This window comes from Pelobates fuscus, chromosome 1, assembly GCF_036172605.1.
Source record: "Pelobates fuscus isolate aPelFus1 chromosome 1, aPelFus1.pri, whole genome shotgun sequence".
Classification (NCBI taxonomy): domain Eukaryota; kingdom Metazoa; phylum Chordata; class Amphibia; order Anura; family Pelobatidae; genus Pelobates; species Pelobates fuscus.
This window is the reverse complement of record NC_086317.1, coordinates 7,604,710-7,624,800: the sequence shown is the minus strand read 5'-3', so window position 1 is coordinate 7,624,800 and position 20,091 is coordinate 7,604,710. Positions and strand designations below refer to the sequence as shown.

The window sequence follows — 20,091 nt, the reverse complement described above, 5'->3', positions numbered from 1 at the left end:
GCTTAATGTATAGCATACAACTTAATGTATAATATACAGCTTAATGTATAGCATACACAGGGCCGGATTAACATAGGGGCTGATGGAGCTGCAGCTCCAGGCCCAGGCCCATGGAATAGGCCCATTAAAAAAAAAAAAAAAAAAAAACTTTTTTTTTTTTTTTTTTACACACACTACTCTTAGGTTTGCCATCTGACTGGTATTCTACTGGTTTGCCACCTGACTGGTATTTGAGGCTGCCTGGCCGTGCCAGTATTGCAGTAATACTGGCAATACAAATTACAGGTATAAATACAGGTATTTTTCTCAGAATAAATGGAGATTACTCTGCAATACCAGCACCGGCCAGTAGGGGTCACTGGAAAACATGGGGACACTGAGACACTAGGGGACACATGGGGATGCTGTGAGCCATAGGGACATTGGGAGACACTGAGACATTGGGACACGGAGACACTATGTCCCCATTTCTCCCAGTGTCCCCATTTCCCCCATCCAGTGTCCCATGTCTCTCAGTGTTCCTAGTGTCCCCATGTGTCCCAGTGTCCCTATATGTCCCAGTGTCCCCATGTCTATGTCCAGAACTGTCCCCATGTCTCCCAGTGTCTCCAAGTGTCTGTCTCCAAGCCAGTGTCCCCCTAGTCTCCCAGTGTCCCTATGTCTCCCAGTGTCCCTATGTCTGTGTCCCTAGTGTCTTAGTGTCCCTAAATGTTTCGGTGTCCCCATGTCTCCCAGTGTCTGTGTCCCTCGTGTCTCAGTGTGCCTAGTGTCCCCATGTCTCCCAGTGTCCCTATATGTCCCAGTGTCCCCATGTCTATGTCCACAACTGTCCCCATGTCTCCCATTGTCCCCAAGTGTCTGTCTCCCAGCCAGTGTCCCAGTGTCCCCTAGTCTCCCAGTGTCCCCTAGTCTCCCAGTGTCCCCTAGTCTCCCAGTGTCTGTTCCCATGTCTCTGTGTCCCTAGTGTCTTAGTGTCCCCAAATGTTTCAGTGTCCCCATGTCTCCCAGTGTCTGTGTCCCTATTGTCTCAGTGTCCCCATTTCTCCCAGTTTCCCTAAATGATTCAGTGTCCCCATGTCTCCCAGTGTCCCCATGTCTCTCAGTGTCCCCATGTCTCTATGTCCCCGGGTCTCTCAGTGTCCCCATGTCTCTATGTCCCCGGGTCTCTCAGTGTCCCCATGTCTCTCAGTGTCCCCATGTCTCTCAGTGTCCCCAGTATCCTAGTGACATGGGGACACACTGAGACATTGGGACACTGGGAGAAATGGGGACACAGAGACTAGGGGACTGGGCGACATGGGGACACTGACACTGTTATACATAGGGACACTGAGACACTGGGTGACTTGCGAGACTGAGACACTGGGAGCAATCCATCTATACAGCAGAATCAAACTGTGAGTAGTTTGTTGGTGATTTTACAGAATTTTCTCTGATGTCACTCCTTGTGATTAAACAAATGATTAAGACTGGTATTTTTTTTCCAAGAAAGGTGGCAACCCTAACTACTCTTCACATACTCTTGCTTAAAGGAGCACTATAGGGTCAGGAACGCAATCATGTATTTCTGACCCTATTATGTTAAAACCACCACCTTGGCCCCTTCTTGCCTCCCTAAGTATAGTAAAATATTACTTGTATTCAAGTCTGCAGCTGCTGGCTCTGCCTCTGAACTGACTGTCTGCTAACATCATCAGAAGTGGTGGTCTGAGCAAATTACAATACTTCCCCATAGGATTGGCTGAGACTGTCAACTAGGAAGATCAGGGGCAGAGCCAGCACAATTCCAATCAGCATCTCCTCATAAAGATAAATTGAATCAATGCATCTGTATGAGGAAAGTTCAGTGTCTGCATGTAGAGGGTGGAGACACTGAATGGCAGTGCTGCACACTAGGCAGTACTGCCCCAGGAAGCACCTCTAGCAGCCATCTAAAGAGTGGCCAGTGGAGTTATTTTCTCTGAAAAGACAGTGTTTACTGCAAAAGGCCCGAATGGAATGATTCTACTTACCAGAACAAATACAATAAGCTGTAGTTGTTATGGTGACTATAGTGTTCCTTTAAGTTTGAAAGCTTAAGAGGGATGTATGGGAACAAAACTTGTGTGGACTGGCTGACAATAAAATTAGTTTAGGTAATGCAGACGCTGGTCTCTCTAACACTGTGGCATGTCCCCTTTCTTCTACACTCACTACATACACCTTTTCTCTGTTTCAGACTATATACCAGGAACTTCTGCCTGCTAGTAAGAAGGTAAGGAGACAAGTGGACATGTGAGTGCTAGGGGACAGTCCTTAGAAAGCATGGAGTGAGCACATCATTAGACGCATTTATGTCAAGCTTAGGGTGCTGCCTGCATAGTATGCCCTTAGTTGGAAAGCCTGCAGGATTGGCGGGCAGCCTGACATGCATTCATGCCAGGCTGTCCTTCAAATTCTTTGGACAGGCATGCCCCCTTTTTGGGCATGTTCTCCCCTTTTGGCAGGTCTGGTCACGTGATTCGCACCAGTGGCCCACCTTTTACCCCGCCCATTGACTTCCTGCTTCACTGGACACTGCTGTTAGGGGTTATGGATTTACTTGAAAGATGAAAGCAAAAATTAGAGAGAGATTAGAATAGAGTATGTGTTTTCTTATAGCCGCATCCTATGAGTTTCCCTCCAGCACCATCTCTATCAGATACATGACGCTTGGGAGGTATGACTGTTTTAGTGTTTTTGGTCAATAAGATTCCGTAATTAGGCCCATCATAATTGTCAGCACCAGGCCCAGTGTGCTCTTAATCCGGCCCTGAGCATACAGCTTAATGTATAATATACAGCTTAATGTATAGTATACAGCTTAATGTATAGTATATACAGCTTAATGTATAGTATAGAGCTTAATGTATAGTATAGAGCTTAATGTATAGCATACAGCTTAATGTATAGTATACAGCTTAATGTATAATATACAGCTTAATGTATAGCATACAGCTTAATGTATAGTATACAGCTTAATGTATAGCATACAGCTTAATGTACAATATACAGCTTAATGTATAGCATACAGCTTAATGTATAGTATACAGCTTAATGTATAGCATACAGCTTAATGTACAGTATACAGCTTAATGTATAATATACAGCTTAATGTATAGCATACAGCCTAATGTATAGTATACAGCTTAATGTATAGCATACAGCTTAATGTATAGTATATAGCTTAATGTATAGCATATAGCTTAATGTATAGTATACAGCTTAATGTATAGTATGTAGCTTAATGTATAGTATACAGCTTAATGTATAGCATACAGCTTAATGTATAGTATACAGCTTAATGTATAATATACAGCTTAATGTATAGCATACAGCTTAATGTATAGTATATAGCTTAATGTATAGTATGTAGCTTAATGTATAGTATACAGCTTAATGTATAGCATATAGCTTAATGTATAGCATATAGCTTAATGTATAGTATACAGCTTAATGTATAGCATATAGCCAGGGCCGGATTAACATAGGGGCTGATGGAGCTGCAGCTCCAGGCCCAGGCCCATGGAATAGGCCCATTAAAAAAAAAAAAAAAAAAAAAACTTTTTTTTTTTTTTTTTTACACACACTACTCTTAGGTTTGCCATCTGACTGGTATTCTACTGGTTTGCCACCTGACTGGTATTTGAGGCTGCCTGGCCGTGCCAGTATTGCAGTAATACTGGCAATACAAATTACAGGTATAAATACAGGTATTTTTCTCAGAATAAATGGAGATTACTCTGCAATACCAGCACCGGCCAGTAGGGGTCACTGGAAAACATGGGGACACTGAGACACTAGGGGACACATGGGGATGCTGTGAGCCATAGGGACATTGGGAGACACTGAGACATTGGGACACGGAGACACTATGTCCCCATTTCTCCCAGTGTCCCCATTTCCCCCATCCAGTGTCCCATGTCTCTCAGTGTTCCTAGTGTCCCCATGTGTCCCAGTGTCCCTATATGTCCCAGTGTCCCCATGTCTATGTCCAGAACTGTCCCCATGTCTCCCAGTGTCTCCAAGTGTCTGTCTCCAAGCCAGTGTCCCCCTAGTCTCCCAGTGTCCCTATGTCTCCCAGTGTCCCTATGTCTGTGTCCCTAGTGTCTTAGTGTCCCTAAATGTTTCGGTGTCCCCATGTCTCCCAGTGTCTGTGTCCCTCGTGTCTCAGTGTGCCTAGTGTCCCCATGTCTCCCAGTGTCCCTATATGTCCCAGTGTCCCCATGTCTATGTCCACAACTGTCCCCATGTCTCCCATTGTCCCCAAGTGTCTGTCTCCCAGCCAGTGTCCCAGTGTCCCCTAGTCTCCCAGTGTCCCCTAGTCTCCCAGTGTCCCCTAGTCTCCCAGTGTCTGTTCCCATGTCTCTGTGTCCCTAGTGTCTTAGTGTCCCCAAATGTTTCAGTGTCCCCATGTCTCCCAGTGTCTGTGTCCCTATTGTCTCAGTGTCCCCATTTCTCCCAGTTTCCCTAAATGATTCAGTGTCCCCATGTCTCCCAGTGTCCCCATGTCTCTCAGTGTCCCCATGTCTCTATGTCCCCGGGTCTCTCAGTGTCCCCATGTCTCTATGTCCCCGGGTCTCTCAGTGTCCCCATGTCTCTCAGTGTCCCCATGTCTCTCAGTGTCCCCAGTATCCTAGTGACATGGGGACACACTGAGACATTGGGACACTGGGAGAAATGGGGACACAGAGACTAGGGGACTGGGCGACATGGGGACACTGACACTGTTATACATAGGGACACTGAGACACTGGGTGACTTGCGAGACTGAGACACTGGGAGCAATCCATCTATACAGCAGAATCAAACTGTGAGTAGTTTGTTGGTGATTTTACAGAATTTTCTCTGATGTCACTCCTTGTGATTAAACAAATGATTAAGACTGGTATTTTTTTTCCAAGAAAGGTGGCAACCCTAACTACTCTTCACATACTCTTGCTTAAAGGAGCACTATAGGGTCAGGAACGCAATCATGTATTTCTGACCCTATTATGTTAAAACCACCACCTTGGCCCCTTCTTGCCTCCCTAAGTATAGTAAAATATTACTTGTATTCAAGTCTGCAGCTGCTGGCTCTGCCTCTGAACTGACTGTCTGCTAACATCATCAGAAGTGGTGGTCTGAGCAAATTACAATACTTCCCCATAGGATTGGCTGAGACTGTCAACTAGGAAGATCAGGGGCAGAGCCAGCACAATTCCAATCAGCATCTCCTCATAAAGATAAATTGAATCAATGCATCTGTATGAGGAAAGTTCAGTGTCTGCATGTAGAGGGTGGAGACACTGAATGGCAGTGCTGCACACTAGGCAGTACTGCCCCAGGAAGCACCTCTAGCAGCCATCTAAAGAGTGGCCAGTGGAGTTATTTTCTCTGAAAAGACAGTGTTTACTGCAAAAGGCCCGAATGGAATGATTCTACTTACCAGAACAAATACAATAAGCTGTAGTTGTTATGGTGACTATAGTGTTCCTTTAAGTTTGAAAGCTTAAGAGGGATGTATGGGAACAAAACTTGTGTGGACTGGCTGACAATAAAATTAGTTTAGGTAATGCAGACGCTGGTCTCTCTAACACTGTGGCATGTCCCCTTTCTTCTACACTCACTACATACACCTTTTCTCTGTTTCAGACTATATACCAGGAACTTCTGCCTGCTAGTAAGAAGGTAAGGAGACAAGTGGACATGTGAGTGCTAGGGGACAGTCCTTAGAAAGCATGGAGTGAGCACATCATTAGACGCATTTATGTCAAGCTTAGGGTGCTGCCTGCATAGTATGCCCTTAGTTGGAAAGCCTGCAGGATTGGCGGGCAGCCTGACATGCATTCATGCCAGGCTGTCCTTCAAATTCTTTGGACAGGCATGCCCCCTTTTTGGGCATGTTCTCCCCTTTTGGCAGGTCTGGTCACGTGATTCGCACCAGTGGCCCACCTTTTACCCCGCCCATTGACTTCCTGCTTCACTGGACACTGCTGTTAGGGGTTATGGATTTACTTGAAAGATGAAAGCAAAAATTAGAGAGAGATTAGAATAGAGTATGTGTTTTCTTATAGCCGCATCCTATGAGTTTCCCTCCAGCACCATCTCTATCAGATACATGACGCTTGGGAGGTATGACTGTTTTAGTGTTTTTGGTCAATAAGATTCCGTAATTAGGCCCATCATAATTGTCAGCACCAGGCCCAGTGTGCTCTTAATCCGGCCCTGCATATAGCTTAATGTATAATATACAGCTTAATGTATAGCATACAGCTTAATGTATAGTATGTAGCTTAATGTATAGTATACAGCTTAATGTATAGCATATAGCTTAATGTATAATATACAGCTTAATGTATTTGTTCTTTCTTGTTTTTTTACATTTATAATTTTTTTTTATTGAATCCTTTGTTAAAATAAGCATAGCGGTTACAGAAAAGCAATGTACATGTTAGTTCGTATCACATGTGCTAGACATCGTATACATTTAGTACCAGCAGGTACAATATATTACATGGAAAAGGTACAACACTGATTGCAGGTTATAGCAGGGTACAATCTGTGGTACACATTGCGTATTTAGCCTTTGTGTTATTATTTTACAGTGTGTGTTCATTGTGCGTGTAGTAGGTATATCTCGTAAAGCTGCGTTTTAGGTGTAGCTCCGTTTAATTCTACAATTTTAGGATTTGTGCAATAAGAGGCCTGCACACCCCTGCTTTCGTCCTTCTCCTAAGGAGGCCTAATTTGTACCTCAACTCTGGTTAACCGCTAAGATAGAAACGTTACATAGAAACAAAAGGGGTTGGAGGGGGGGGGGGGAGGGGGGAGGGGGGGGGTTCACTCCAGTGACTCACTTGAAACTGTGAACTTATTTTGCATCTTGCATATCTTTAACTAACCTAATTGAGAGGACTAAAATGGCTGCCTTGGGCCAGATTTCCCTGTGCTCCCTCCTTCCAACCCCATCCCTGGGTGGGTAAATTAAACATAACGGTTATAAAAAGGCAAAGGGCCTATTAGTAAGCATCTCATGTGCCAGGCATCGAACACCCTGGTGCCAGCATGCTCACATTTAACATGGTACAGGTATATCAAGGGTGCATGATATGACGTAGTGCAACTTGTAGTTATGAATCACTTGCATAGAAATACGTTATATTATACATGTAAAAGGTACATCAGGTAGCGCTACGTTATGGGTTTAGCATCAATTAATACGTCAGCTGCAAAGGTTGTACCGTGAGAAGCTTTGTCGTCATCAGTACCATTGGTTGTTTGACCGCTAAGACGGAAAGGGATTGGTAGAAAAAAGAAAAAGAGAGAAAAAGGAGGGGGAAAGTTAGAGGGAGGGTTAGTTTCACTCCATAGACACACTTGAAATCCTGAGCTAATTTTACCTCTTGCATACCTTTAGCTAACATGACTAAGGGGACTGCCCCAATTAATGTATTCGTTCGGTCTACTGCCTGTCCCTGCAGACTATTTAATGTAAACACTGCCTTTTCAGAAAAAGACACTCAGATGGCTACTAGAGGGGCTTCCTTGGTCAGTGCTGCACCTACGTTCAGCGTCTCCACCCACTGTATGGACTTTCCCATAGAGGTTAATTGATTCAATGTATCTCTATGAGGAGATGCTGATTGGTGCAGCTTGGCATTTTGACGTGCATGTGCAATTGCCTCCAAATGCTTTCCAATGGGAAAGAATTGGATTGGCTGATATCATCAAATCTGATAATCTCAGCCAAGGAGGCGTAGTTGGGCAGGGTCAGCCGTGAGGAGCACTAAAAAAAAAAGGATAAGTAAAACACCTTTTAAATGGGGGTGTGATGGACCGCCTGGCAACCCGACACCATAAACACTGTAGCCCCTTAGCCGCCGCAGTTTGGCTTGGGTCTCGCCGTCCTCCACCCACCCTGGACCCAAGACCAGGATCCAACTTCCAGAGAGTGTAGCAGGAACAGCTCTTATGAGAGCAAGTGATTAGAACCCAGGGGAGTATAATGAGTATAGCAGTCCCCAGAGTTAATATAGCTGTCCCCTCCACACAATGCTCTATGTTGCAGGGTTAAGAGGAACTGCTTTTAATGGTGCCACGCTTGGCCTTATATGACAATTCCCATGCAAGGGGTACACCCACATTGACCTTATTCTTAACGTAGAGAATTTTGCCTCTTTATAAATCGCTGGCAAGACCACACTTTAAATATGCTGTGCAATTTTGGGCACCTGTTCTAAAGAAAGATATCATGGCACTAGAAAAAGTGCAGAGACGAGCTACAAAATTTATAAAAGGAATGGAGCATTTTAGAAAAAATTCAAAAAATTGAAATCTCTTTAGTTTGGAAAAACGGCGCCTCAGAAGGGATATGATAACATTATACAAATATATTTGGGGCCAGTACAAACCATTATCTGGAAATCAATTCATAAACAGGGCTATACATAGGACACGAGGTCACACATTTAGGCTGGAAGAAAGGAGATTTCATCTAAGGCAAAGAAAAGGGTTTTTTTTACAGTAAAAGCAATAAGGATATGGAATTCTCTGCCTGAAGAGGTGGTTTTGTCAGAGTCTATACAGATGTTTAAACTGCAGTTGGATAAATACTTGGAAAAAACAACATACAGGGATATAATTTCTAATTAGTGGGGTAATAGCTGCTTGATCCAAGGAGACATCTGACTGCTATTTTGGGGTCAAGAAGGGATTTTTTCCTAGTTTGTTGCAAAATTGGAAGCACTTCAGACTGGGTTTTTTGCCTTCTTTTGGATCAACAGCAAAAACAAATGTGAGGAAGGCTGAACTTGATGGACGCAAGTCTCTTTTCAGCTATGTAACTATGAGACTGATTTACAATGTCACAGACCAATAACAATAAGGTTACAAGGCACGACACTCCCACACATAGCATACAATCTCTCCCCTCTGCCTGGGAGATAATTGAGTCAGATACTGTATTAACTCAATTATCTCCAGGCAGAAAAACACATATTTTACAAAACCCCAAAAGTACCCCAAAAACACATAACATCCCCACAAATATTACATACTCTGATAGTCCTGATCTGGGTGATTAACATATCCAAACATCACCAAGATCAGTTCAGGAATTCTATGGAAGTCATTTATTTGACCGACCGCAAGCATGGCACCATGCCGAAAACAGTTCCAGAGAATCAGGGCTTGCGGCCAGTCTAGTTCGGTAGTTTGACAACGAGTCAATAGTCTTACCCTGGATGGAGCTTGTTCCCTTCATTCAGATGAATAATCTCACCGAACAGTGCCTTTCTAAGTTGTATAGAACCGAACGCAGGCGATGATGGAAGTCCAGCGGTGTTCGGGAGTTTCTGTGTCTGATTTTAGATCCATGAGATTCATACCCAAACACCGCTGCATGGGTTCATGCGAACAAGATGTCCGCCACCTCGTGGTTGTCCATAGGAATTGCGGACACCCAGACAAACAATTAGAACACTGCAGTGAGAAACGTTCCAAGTTGTTAATAGGTGTTAACAAGCTCTACGGTGGTCTCTGGTTCGTGCGGTTGTTCGGGAATTCGAAGTGCCGCTTCGGGAGTTCGAAGGGTAGCCATACATAGTAAAATAAAGGCACAAACAGTATTTTCAACAAGGGGTTAACCCAGGAGCCATAGTCACAGGGTAGGAGGCTGGCAAACAGGCCCCTCCAAAAAACAGTGGCGAGGTTATTTTCGCCACAGGGGGACTCGGGGACAGAGGACCTAAATGGGCGCTATTAGGTCTATAGTGTTAGGAATACACGTTTGTATTCCCGACACTATACTGTTCCTTTAATTTAGTGGGAAAAAACAAAAAAACACTTTAGTTATTTTTATAACAGAAAAAAACTATTGTTCCGCAAGCCCCAGGTTTTGGCTAATCACACTGAAAGAAATGGCGGATATCTGAAAATAAAAGGACATTTTACCGTTTGTATGCGAGCAGATTGTCGTCCCGCGTACAGCATTCATCTGCTCCAGCCGCATAATATTCCCAGGTGGCTTTTGGCAAATGATCTTTAGCGTAGGCTTCAAAGTCTGACAGGCAAATAAGGGACATTTCGGCATCCCCCTGCCCCGACCTAAAAGGAACAACACAGTTATATGGCGAAAGACACACTTTACTGATAGAGTCCACTATAGTGAGAGAGGCATGCACTATACTGGGGGTGCATGCACTATAGTGAGAGAGTCATGCACTATACTGAGAGAGTCATGCACTAAACTGGGTGGGCATGCACTATACTGGGGGGCATGCACTATAGTGAGAGAGGCATGCACTATACTGAGAGAGTCATGAGAGTCACTCTAGTGAGAGAGGCATGCATTACACATACATTATATAGAGGTAGTAAATACATTATACAGAGGAACACGGCAGTCACTGTATAGACTCTGAATGGATCGACATGAAAAGAGAGGGTACTGCAAAGTTATCTAGGTGTCTTGGGAGAATTTGCTATGTTATAAAAATGTAATTTATGCTGGATGTACCACGGTTATGTCTGTTAGTTCTGCTTCTGCATTTACCTTCAAACTCTGTAATACTGTGCAGCAATGGAGGCCACCATATAGCATCAGCTGCAAAAAGCACAGCAAGGCATTTCATGCAAATGAATAAAATTTCCCATAATTCCCAGTGTGTACGCCATTTGGAAGCTAACCCACAGGCAAGGAATTGTGAGAATATGATCGCTCAGTACCCATTGTTACTGCACGCTTACAGTTTTTAATTCCCTGGAAGGTTTAACCAATGAAAACACAGCAATAACGCTTACTGGCAAAAAAAAACACACAGACAAATACACTGCCTTCCTTCCACAAGTATTCACCCCCTTGGACGTTTCCACATTTTTGCAGTTTTACAACCTGGAATTAGAATGAATTTTATTATGATTTTTACGGTTTGATTTACAGCCTACCTGACACATTTTGGTACATTCTGTTGATTATTTGAGTGTTTAATGTGTATCAGTGCAGAATATCGCATGTTCTATGTTTTCTGGATTGACATTAGTAACAGATTGTATCAATAAGTCACAAGGTTTTCTTGTATGAGAGGTCTGGAATGTGGATTGGGGGTCCTGTCCTTACATGGCTAGAGTTAGACATATATTAATGTAGCGAGCCTTTGACCCAAGACTATATATACAAAAGACCTATATATATCAATCAACTGGAAAAAGACACAGAAGGAAGAAGAAAGAACGAATTTAATACAATCAGCGATCTTGAAGTGTGTTTGTGTTAATGATACAATACATTCACCCATCCATTATTGCAGAATCTTTGTTTAATCGCATGCAGGATGTACATAAATCCCTATGTAACATCCGGCTTTGATTCTAGAAAGAGCAGACTCAGGTCACACAATGAGTTATATAACCACAACAAAAAGTACCTGTGTGTCACAATGACCCCCACTCACACTCAGTACAGCCCAGCCCCTGGCCACACCCCCACTCACACTTACTACAGCCCTGCCCCTGGCCACACCCACACTCACACTTGGTACAGACCTACCTCATGGCCACACCCTCACTCACATTTAGTACTGCCCCGCCCCTGGCCACACCCCCGCTCACACTTAGTACAGCCCTGCCCCTGGCCACCCCCAACTCACACTTAGTACTGCCCCGCCCCTGACCACACCCCGCCCACACTTAGTACAGCCCCGCCCCTGGCCACACCCCCGCTCACACTTAGTACAGCCCCGCCCCTGGCCACACCCCCACTCACACTTGGTACAGACATACCCAATGGCCACACTCTACTCACACTCACTAAGCCCCACCCATGGTCACCCCCACTCACACTTAGTACTGCCCCGCCCCTGACCACACCCCCACCCACACTTAGTACAGCCCTGCCCCTGGCCACACCCCCGCTCACACTTAGTACTGCCCCGCCCCTGGCCACCCCCCCACTCACACTTAGTACTGCCCCGCCCCTGATCACACCCCCACCCACACTTAGTACAGCCCCGCCCCTGGCCACACCCCCGCTTACACTTAGTACAGCCCCGCCCCTGGCCACACCCCCGCTCACACTTGGTACAGACATACCCAATGGCCACACTCTACTCACACTCACTAAGCCCCACACATGGTCACCCCTACTCACACCTAGAACAGCCCCACCCCATGTCAGATGCTCACACTCAGAACAGCCCCGCCCCTGGACCCCTATCCCTCTCCCATCCCGAATAACAAAGTGTCCCTCTTTATCCATTTGAGATTTCAGGAGGTGTGCCCTGAACACATGATGTGCTAATTACTGCCCTGTGTGAGATATGAAACCAAGTACCAAAAACAAACATTACTGCTGTGACTTCACAAATTGTACTCTAATCTAATGTACAGATGAAATATATAAATCTGACATATATCATTACTTCCACATACCCAGCTCCCGTAATAAACCTCAATAACGTTATTTACACACCCAGCTCCCGTAATAAACCTCAATAACATTATTTACACTCCCAGCTCCCGTAATAAACCTCAATAACATTATTTACACTCCCAGCTCCCGTATAACTCCTCAATAACGTTATTTACACACCCAGCTCCCGTATAACTCCTCAATAACGTTATTTACACACCCAGCTCCCGTATAACACCTCAATAACGTTATTTACACAACCAGCTCCCGTTTAACTCCTCAATAACGTTATTTACACACCAAGCTCCCATATAACACCTCAATAACGTTATTTACACACCCAACTCCTGTAATAAACCTCAATAAAATTATTTACACACCCAACTCCCGTATAACACCTCAATAACGTTATTTACACACCCAGCTCCCGTATAACACCTCTATAACGTTATTTACACACCCAGCTCCCGTATAACACCTCAATAACGTTATTTACACACCCAGCTCCCGTATAACACCTCCATAACGTTATTTACACACCCAGCTCCCGTATAACACCTCAATAACGTTATTTACACACCCAGCTCCCGTATAACACCTCAATAACGTTATTTACACACCCAGCTCCCGTATAACACCTCCATAACGTTATTTACACACCCAGCTCCCGTATAACACCTCAATAAGGTTATTAACACACCCAGCTCCCGTATAACAATAAGGTTATTAACACACCCAGCTCCCGTATAACACCATAATAACATTATTTACACACCCAACCCCTGTATAGCACCTCAATAATGTTATTTACACACCCAACTCCCGTAATAAACCTCAATAACGTTATTTACACACCCAGCTACCGTATAACACCTCAATAACGTTATTTACATACCCAGATCCTTTATAACACCTCAGTAACATTATTTACACATTAAGGTATAACACCTCAATAACATTATTTACACACCCAGCTCCCGTATAACACCTCAATAACGTTATTTACACACCCAGCTCCCGTATAACACCTCAATAACGTGATTTACACACCCAACTCCTGTAATAAACCTCAATAACATTATTTACACACCCAGCTCCCGTATAACACCATAATAACATTATTTACACACCCAACCCCTGTATAGCACCTCAATAACGTTATTTACACACCCAGCTCCCGTATAACACCTCAATAACGTTATTTACACACCCAGCTCCCGTATAACACCTCAATAAGGTTATTAACACACCCAGCTCCCGTATAACACCTCAATAACGTTATTTACACACCCAGCTCCCGTATAACACCTCAATAAGGTTATTAACACACCCAGCTCCCGTATAACACCTCAATAACGTTATTTACACACCCAGCTCCCGTATAACACCTCAATAATGTTATTTGCACACCCAGCTCCTGTATAACACCTCAATAACATTATTTGCACACCCAGCTCCCGTATAACACCTCAATGATGTTATTTTTACACCCAGCTCTCATAATAAACCCCAATATTTATTTATTAAATATTTTAACAGGAAAGATACATTGAGATTTCTCTCGTTTTCAAGTATCTCCTGGGTTCACAAAACATTGCATTGTTACAATCGGGTACAATAAAATACAAAAACAATATTAATACACAACACATATAGAAAAGTTTATATAGAAAAGGTAAGAGATATATAATTAACCATGACAGGTGCATTCTGTTTTGAGATATGTAGACAGGGATCGCTTAAAGGATTTTAGGCTTGGGGAAGATTTATTAAATAATATTATTTAAATAATTTACAGATCCCTGCATAATAGACTCTGGGTGGATATAGATTTATCAGGTATAGATTCCAGGAGAGATATTGTGTAGACCCTGGATAAAGCCTTACGGACCCCAGGTTAGGTTTTGGATGTTCTATAGGTTAGGACCTGGATAGGCTCTGGGTGGGCATTGGTTAGAACCAGCCATTAATACATTTTGTGTAGTCTCCAGTATAGACCTTACGTAGGCCCTCAGTGAAGGTCCACTTTAGCCCATCAAACTTTCTGTAACAATGCTGGGCAGACAGCAGAAAGTTTGGTAATCAGGAAGTAGGCATAGAAATTGGTGATCACTCACGCAATAATCAGACACACCATATGGAGTTTGGTGATCGAAAAGTTTAGTGATCAGTTAGACACATAGTTTGATGATCTGGCAGTGATTATAGTGTACGGTGATTAGACAGTAAGAAAAGAGATTGGTGATCGGACAGAAAGTTTGGTGATTAGGCAGTCAGAATAGAGTTTGGGGATCGGTCAGACAGTTTGATGACTAGGCAGTGACTATGGTGTTTGGTGATTAGGCAGTCAGAATAGAGTTTGGGGATCGGACAGACAGTTCGATGACTAGGCAGTGACTATGGTGTTTGGTGATTAGGCAGTCAGAATAGAGTTTGGGGATCGGACAGACAGTTCGATGACTAGGCAGTGACTATGATGTTTGGTGATTAGGTAGACAGAATAGAGTTTGGGGATCGGTCAGACAGTTCGATGACTAGGCAGTGACTATGATGTTTGGTGATTAGGCAGTCAGAATAGAGTTTGGGGATCGGACAGACAGTTCGATGACTAGGCAGTGACTATGATGTTTGGTGATTAGGTAGTCAGAATAGAGTTTGGGGATCGGACAGACAGTTCGATGACTAGGCAGTGACTATGATGTTTGGTGATTAGGTAGTCAGAATAGAGTTTGGGGATCGGTCAGTTCGATGACTAGGCAGTGACTATGGTGTTTGGTGATTAGGCAGTCAGAATAGAGTTTGGGGATCGGTCAGACAGTTTGATGACTAGGCAGTGACTATGGTGTTTGGTGATTAGGTAGTCAGAATAGAGTTTGGGGATCGGACAGACAGTTCGATGACTAGGCAGTGACTATGGTGTTTGGTGATTAGGCAGTCAGAATAGAGTTTGGGGATCGGACAGACAGTTTGATGACTAGGCAGTGACTATGATGTTTGGTGATTAGGTAGTCAGAATAGAGTTTGGGGATCGGACAGACAGTTCGATGACTAGGCAGTGACTATGGTGTTTGGTGATTAGGTAGTCAGAATAGAGTTTGGGGATCGGACAGACAGTTTGGTGATTAGGCAGTGACTATGGTGTTTGGTGATTAGGCAGTCAGAATAGAGTTTGGGGATCGGACAGTTTGCTGTTAGAATAATTGTATCTCTGGCTGCAGTACAGACAGAACGTTTGAGATAATTGTTCGCTAACTGATTCTCAGGCAAGGTGCTTGGCGTACTCTGCACAGGAACAAGTTAATTTGACGTTTTAAAGCTGGAATAAGCCCTGTTCTAGCTCTGTTGTATAACCAGCAGTCTCTCTCTCTCTCACTCGCTCTCTGAGGTTTTGCAGCGAGTGCAGTTATGTGACTCACACAGAGGCCTCGGTGCCCCTCGCCGCTGCCTCCGGGGATGCAGACATGACACCAGCTAGCCTAGACAAACTCTCTTGCCAATTCCAACCATTCACCGACACTCACCTGCCTATTGGCTCAGGATCCAGCAAGACTGAGGGAGAGAGAGGGGCACCTTTACCCCCCTGGGTCCAAAGTACACTGTATGGCACCTTCACCCGGCCAATAGTGTTCCTTCAACAACACTGCGCTCGGACTCACCCATGAACAAACAGCCGTAGAGGATTAACCCCGCTCTGACCCCTGGCATTGTGTAGGGCTGGGGCTTTGAAACATGGTACTATGATGTGGGCATGGAGAGTGATGCCGGGATTTAACCCCTGCAATGCTGAATGGAACAGGAAATGCCGACTTTAGGAGATTTATAAAAATATTCATAAAAGACACAAGAAATATATAAATAACAGTGAAATGCTTCTGTTTACTAACACAGTGATTGACACCTTTTTTTTTTAAAAGGCTTTACAGTGGAATACCATCTTTTATTAGACTTTTACATGGATTGGAGGAAATGAATTGAAAAACATTAAAACACGGCTTTATTGGTGAAAAATGGATGTAGGAATAAAAGTCACAGCTTCTGCCAATATTTGCATGTGAACTCCTAAGTAGATTTATTTAATGACTTTGATGGATAATAATATGATATGAGATTCTATCGGGTGACGGAGACTCTGGTTAACCTTCCGTTCCACTATTTGTCCTACGATTCTTCCCGATACACGCAGTTTAATGACTCCGTCTCAGTTGTATAAGAGGTAAAAATATCTGAATAAGTGACAATAGTGACAAATAGAAAAATCCGGTCCCTGAATTCAGAGCCGTCCCATTGGGTCCTAAATAGTAACTCGGACTAATTCTTCCCAAATAACCGAGATTATTTCCAATTACCGCTACCATGTGAGGGTCCAAAACCACCACGTGTAATTATCGGCAACCAAGAGGTTAACATTACAAGGTCCGCTAGAAATGGAATATTTATATAGTCACCGTCACTTTGGGGTGTTTTGTATATTACCGTCATACAGAGCTGCGTTAACCCCTTAAGGACACATGACGTGTGTGACATGTCATGATTCCCTTTTATTCCAGAAGTTTGGTCCTTAAGGGGTTAAAGAGTGCAGCGCTTAATGTAATAGATCTGAAAAACAATTAGCAAGAGAGGTGAGAACGGACAGCAGCTTAAATAGCCTGCCCTTCGGTGGGTCCCCGCTCAGATCTCAAGCTGGTTTTAGCTCATCTTGTGCCATTACAGAGAGAACATATCTGAAGCCTATCAGACTGGTCCCATCCATACGGGCAGTCCAGATACGAAATGCCAGCAAGTTCCCTCTGCACGAGAGACACAGCAACCCCAGACGATCGTTTCAACCTTGTAAGGCATCATCAGTGAGGTATAGCCAATATCTCTCTAGGCACCGTGAGCAATGGATTAAATGGATCTGAGCTTAGGGTTTAGGAATATATGGCTAGAGCGTGTTTAGAGTGAGTGGCATTTCACAGTTTCAGCCTTTACTGCTTCTGATTGAAGGATGTTCCAGGTATCTACTACCCTTTCTATATCACTGTTACTTCTCCCACTGGAAGGCTATTCCAGGTGTCTACTACCCTTTCTATATCACTGTTACTGCTCCCACTGGAAGGCTATTCCAGGTATCTACTACCCTTCCTATATCTCTGTTACTGCTCCCACTGGAAGGCTGTTCCAGGTATCCACTACCCTTTCTATATCACTGTTACTTCTCCCACTGGAAGGCTATTCCAGGTATCTACTACCCTTTCTATATTGCTGTTACTGCTCCCACTGGAAGGCTATTCCAGGTATCTACTACCCTTTCTATATCACTGTTACTGCTCCCACTGGAAGGCTATTCCAGGTATCTACTACCCTTCCTATATCTCTGTTACTGCTCCCACTGGAAGGCTGTTCCAGGTATCCACTACCCTTTCTATATCACTGTTACTTCTCCCACTGGAAGGCTATTCCAGGTATCTACTACCCTTTCTATATTGCTGTTACTGCTCCCACTGGAAGGCTATTCCAGGTATCTACTACCCTTTCTATATCACTGTTACTGCTCCCACTGGAAGGCTATTCCAGGTATCTACTACCCTTTCTATATCACTGTTACCGCTCCCACTGGAAGGCTATTCCAGGTATCTACTACCCTTTCTATATCACTGTTACTGCTCCCACTGGAAGGCTATTCTAGATATCTACTACCCTTTCTATATCACTGTTACTGCTCCCACTGGGAGGCTATTCCAGGTATCTACTACCCTTTCTATATCACTGTTACCGCTCCCACTGGAAGGCTATTCCAGGTATCTACTACCCTTTCTATATCACTGTTACTGCTCCCACTGGAAGGCTATTCTAGATATCTACTACCCTTTCTATATCACTGTTACTGCTCCCACTGGAAGGTTATTCCAGGTATTTACTACCCTTTCTATATTGCTGTTACTGCTCCCACTGGAAGGCTATTCCAGGTATCTACTACCCTTTCTATATCACTGTTACTGCTCCCACTGAAAGGCTATTCCAGGTATCTACTACCCTTGTGATACCACTGTTAGCCATTACTGCTTCTATTGGATTGCATTAGCCAAGTCCCCATTGAAGTTAAACATGTACAATATAAATCTTGCGTATAATATTAAAAACTGCACAATGTCCCCATTAGACGATTCTTCTCCCAGATCAGACTATGAGATCTATACAACTCATATAACCTGTCAGTGGTTAAATCCAGCCTCCCCTCCCCCAAACTCTCATATAACTACCGACTCCCACTTTGTGGCCAACAAGCAGTTTATGTTTGCCACTACCTGCCCTGGTCACTGAACCACAAGCAATATCAACTTCATTGAAAAAAGCGTCCGGAAATAGAGGAGTTAAAATCCTTGACATTTACCTGCAAATTAAATTCTTGTTTTTAAAGCGATGCGTCATAATAATGTGTGTAAAAAAATAAAGAGCTTTTCCCATGTACGGTTCCTGCTGCTGTTCTAAGCGGAGGAGGCTCCACCAATCAGGAGCCTTGTTTTCTAGCGTATGGGGTCTTGTCAAATAACCGCCTCTCCAGCAGAAAATGTATGGGTTCGCCTGCGGAAACAATGAACCCCTTCACTGCCAGGCACTTCTGGCTTGGAAAATATATTATATCATTTATTTAAACTGGCAACAATAGCTAGCACATAAAATAAACAAAACAGCGACTTTGTGTAACAGATTCCTTTTCAGATAAATGAAATACAGAATTTCTATTTTTCATTTATTGGTTGATCTTATTTAGAATTTTCGGTGGGATTAACAGCTTTAGACAGTATACAGTGTCCTATATCTAGCAATCAGGGCCGGTCTAAGGCCTTTAGGCGCCCTGTGTGAAAAATGTTCACCGCGCCCCTCCCTGATCACACCCGCTCATACATGTATAGTGGGTGTAGTGTTTGTATAGGGGCTTTATTAAATTAATAATTATTATTGTTACCTTGCAGTGAGGGGTCATGCTGATCTTTGCTGGGAATCTGGTCTGCGCCTCCGTCTCTGTGTGTGATATTTGTTAACGGTGTATTGACTGTGTGTGATATGTGTGCAGTGTCACATGCACATAGTCCCACAGGCAGACACGTGGTCTGATACAAACATTTATACAGTCAACTACAGCCACACGCACAGTCCTAAACAGTAGACATGTGCAATTTGTTTTGGTCCGAATATGAATTCGGACGGATTTCGGGCAATTCGGACATTCGGGTACTTCCGAATGTCCAAATTGCTGAATTGCCGAGGTCCCAAAGTTCCGAAATTACCGAATTTCCAAAGTGTCGAAGTGCCGAAGTTCCGAAGTGCTGAAGTGCCGAAGTTCCGAAGCACAGTATTGCCTAAGTACTTATATACTTACCCAGTGAAAGAAGAAGAATGTTACATTGTAAACAATTTTAAATAAAAAGTATACAAACATAGCCAGGATTCAGCTATAAGCATTTGCAACACTTACAACAATCATGTAACACACATTCATATAAAATGTAAGTTACTTGGCCAGTCAATGTAATGACAGGAATGAATAAGTAAATAACTCCCTAATTCCCACGGTATTAGGGAGCTAGCTACTAAAAGGCTGAAAGACCTGAATTGGGCTTTCAGCCAAATTTACTAATACTAAGTAAAGATTACTTAGTATTAGTAAATTATGCCCCTACTCGCTATACCGCGAGTAGGGG

At 43.6% G+C, this 20,091-nt stretch overlaps 1 protein-coding gene across 5 annotated transcripts in view; it reads right to left on the bottom strand.

Annotated features, from left to right (window-relative positions):
- HAO2 (hydroxyacid oxidase 2) overlaps nt 1–20,091 on the bottom strand; it is a 91,598-nt gene that overhangs the window by 54,939 nt on the left and 16,568 nt on the right. For 3 of the 5 annotated variants that reach the window (XM_063446053.1, XM_063446023.1, XM_063446038.1), the window contains exon 2: nt 9,952–10,104. In XM_063446053.1, coding sequence (XP_063302123.1) covers nt 9,952–10,090 — 139 coding nt within the window. In that variant the 5' untranslated portion in view covers nt 10,091–10,104. Of the gene's footprint in view, nt 1–9,951; nt 10,105–15,927; nt 16,109–20,091 lie in introns of those variants that run through there. The other 2 variants (XM_063446045.1, XM_063446031.1) reach the window with 2 other exon arrangements.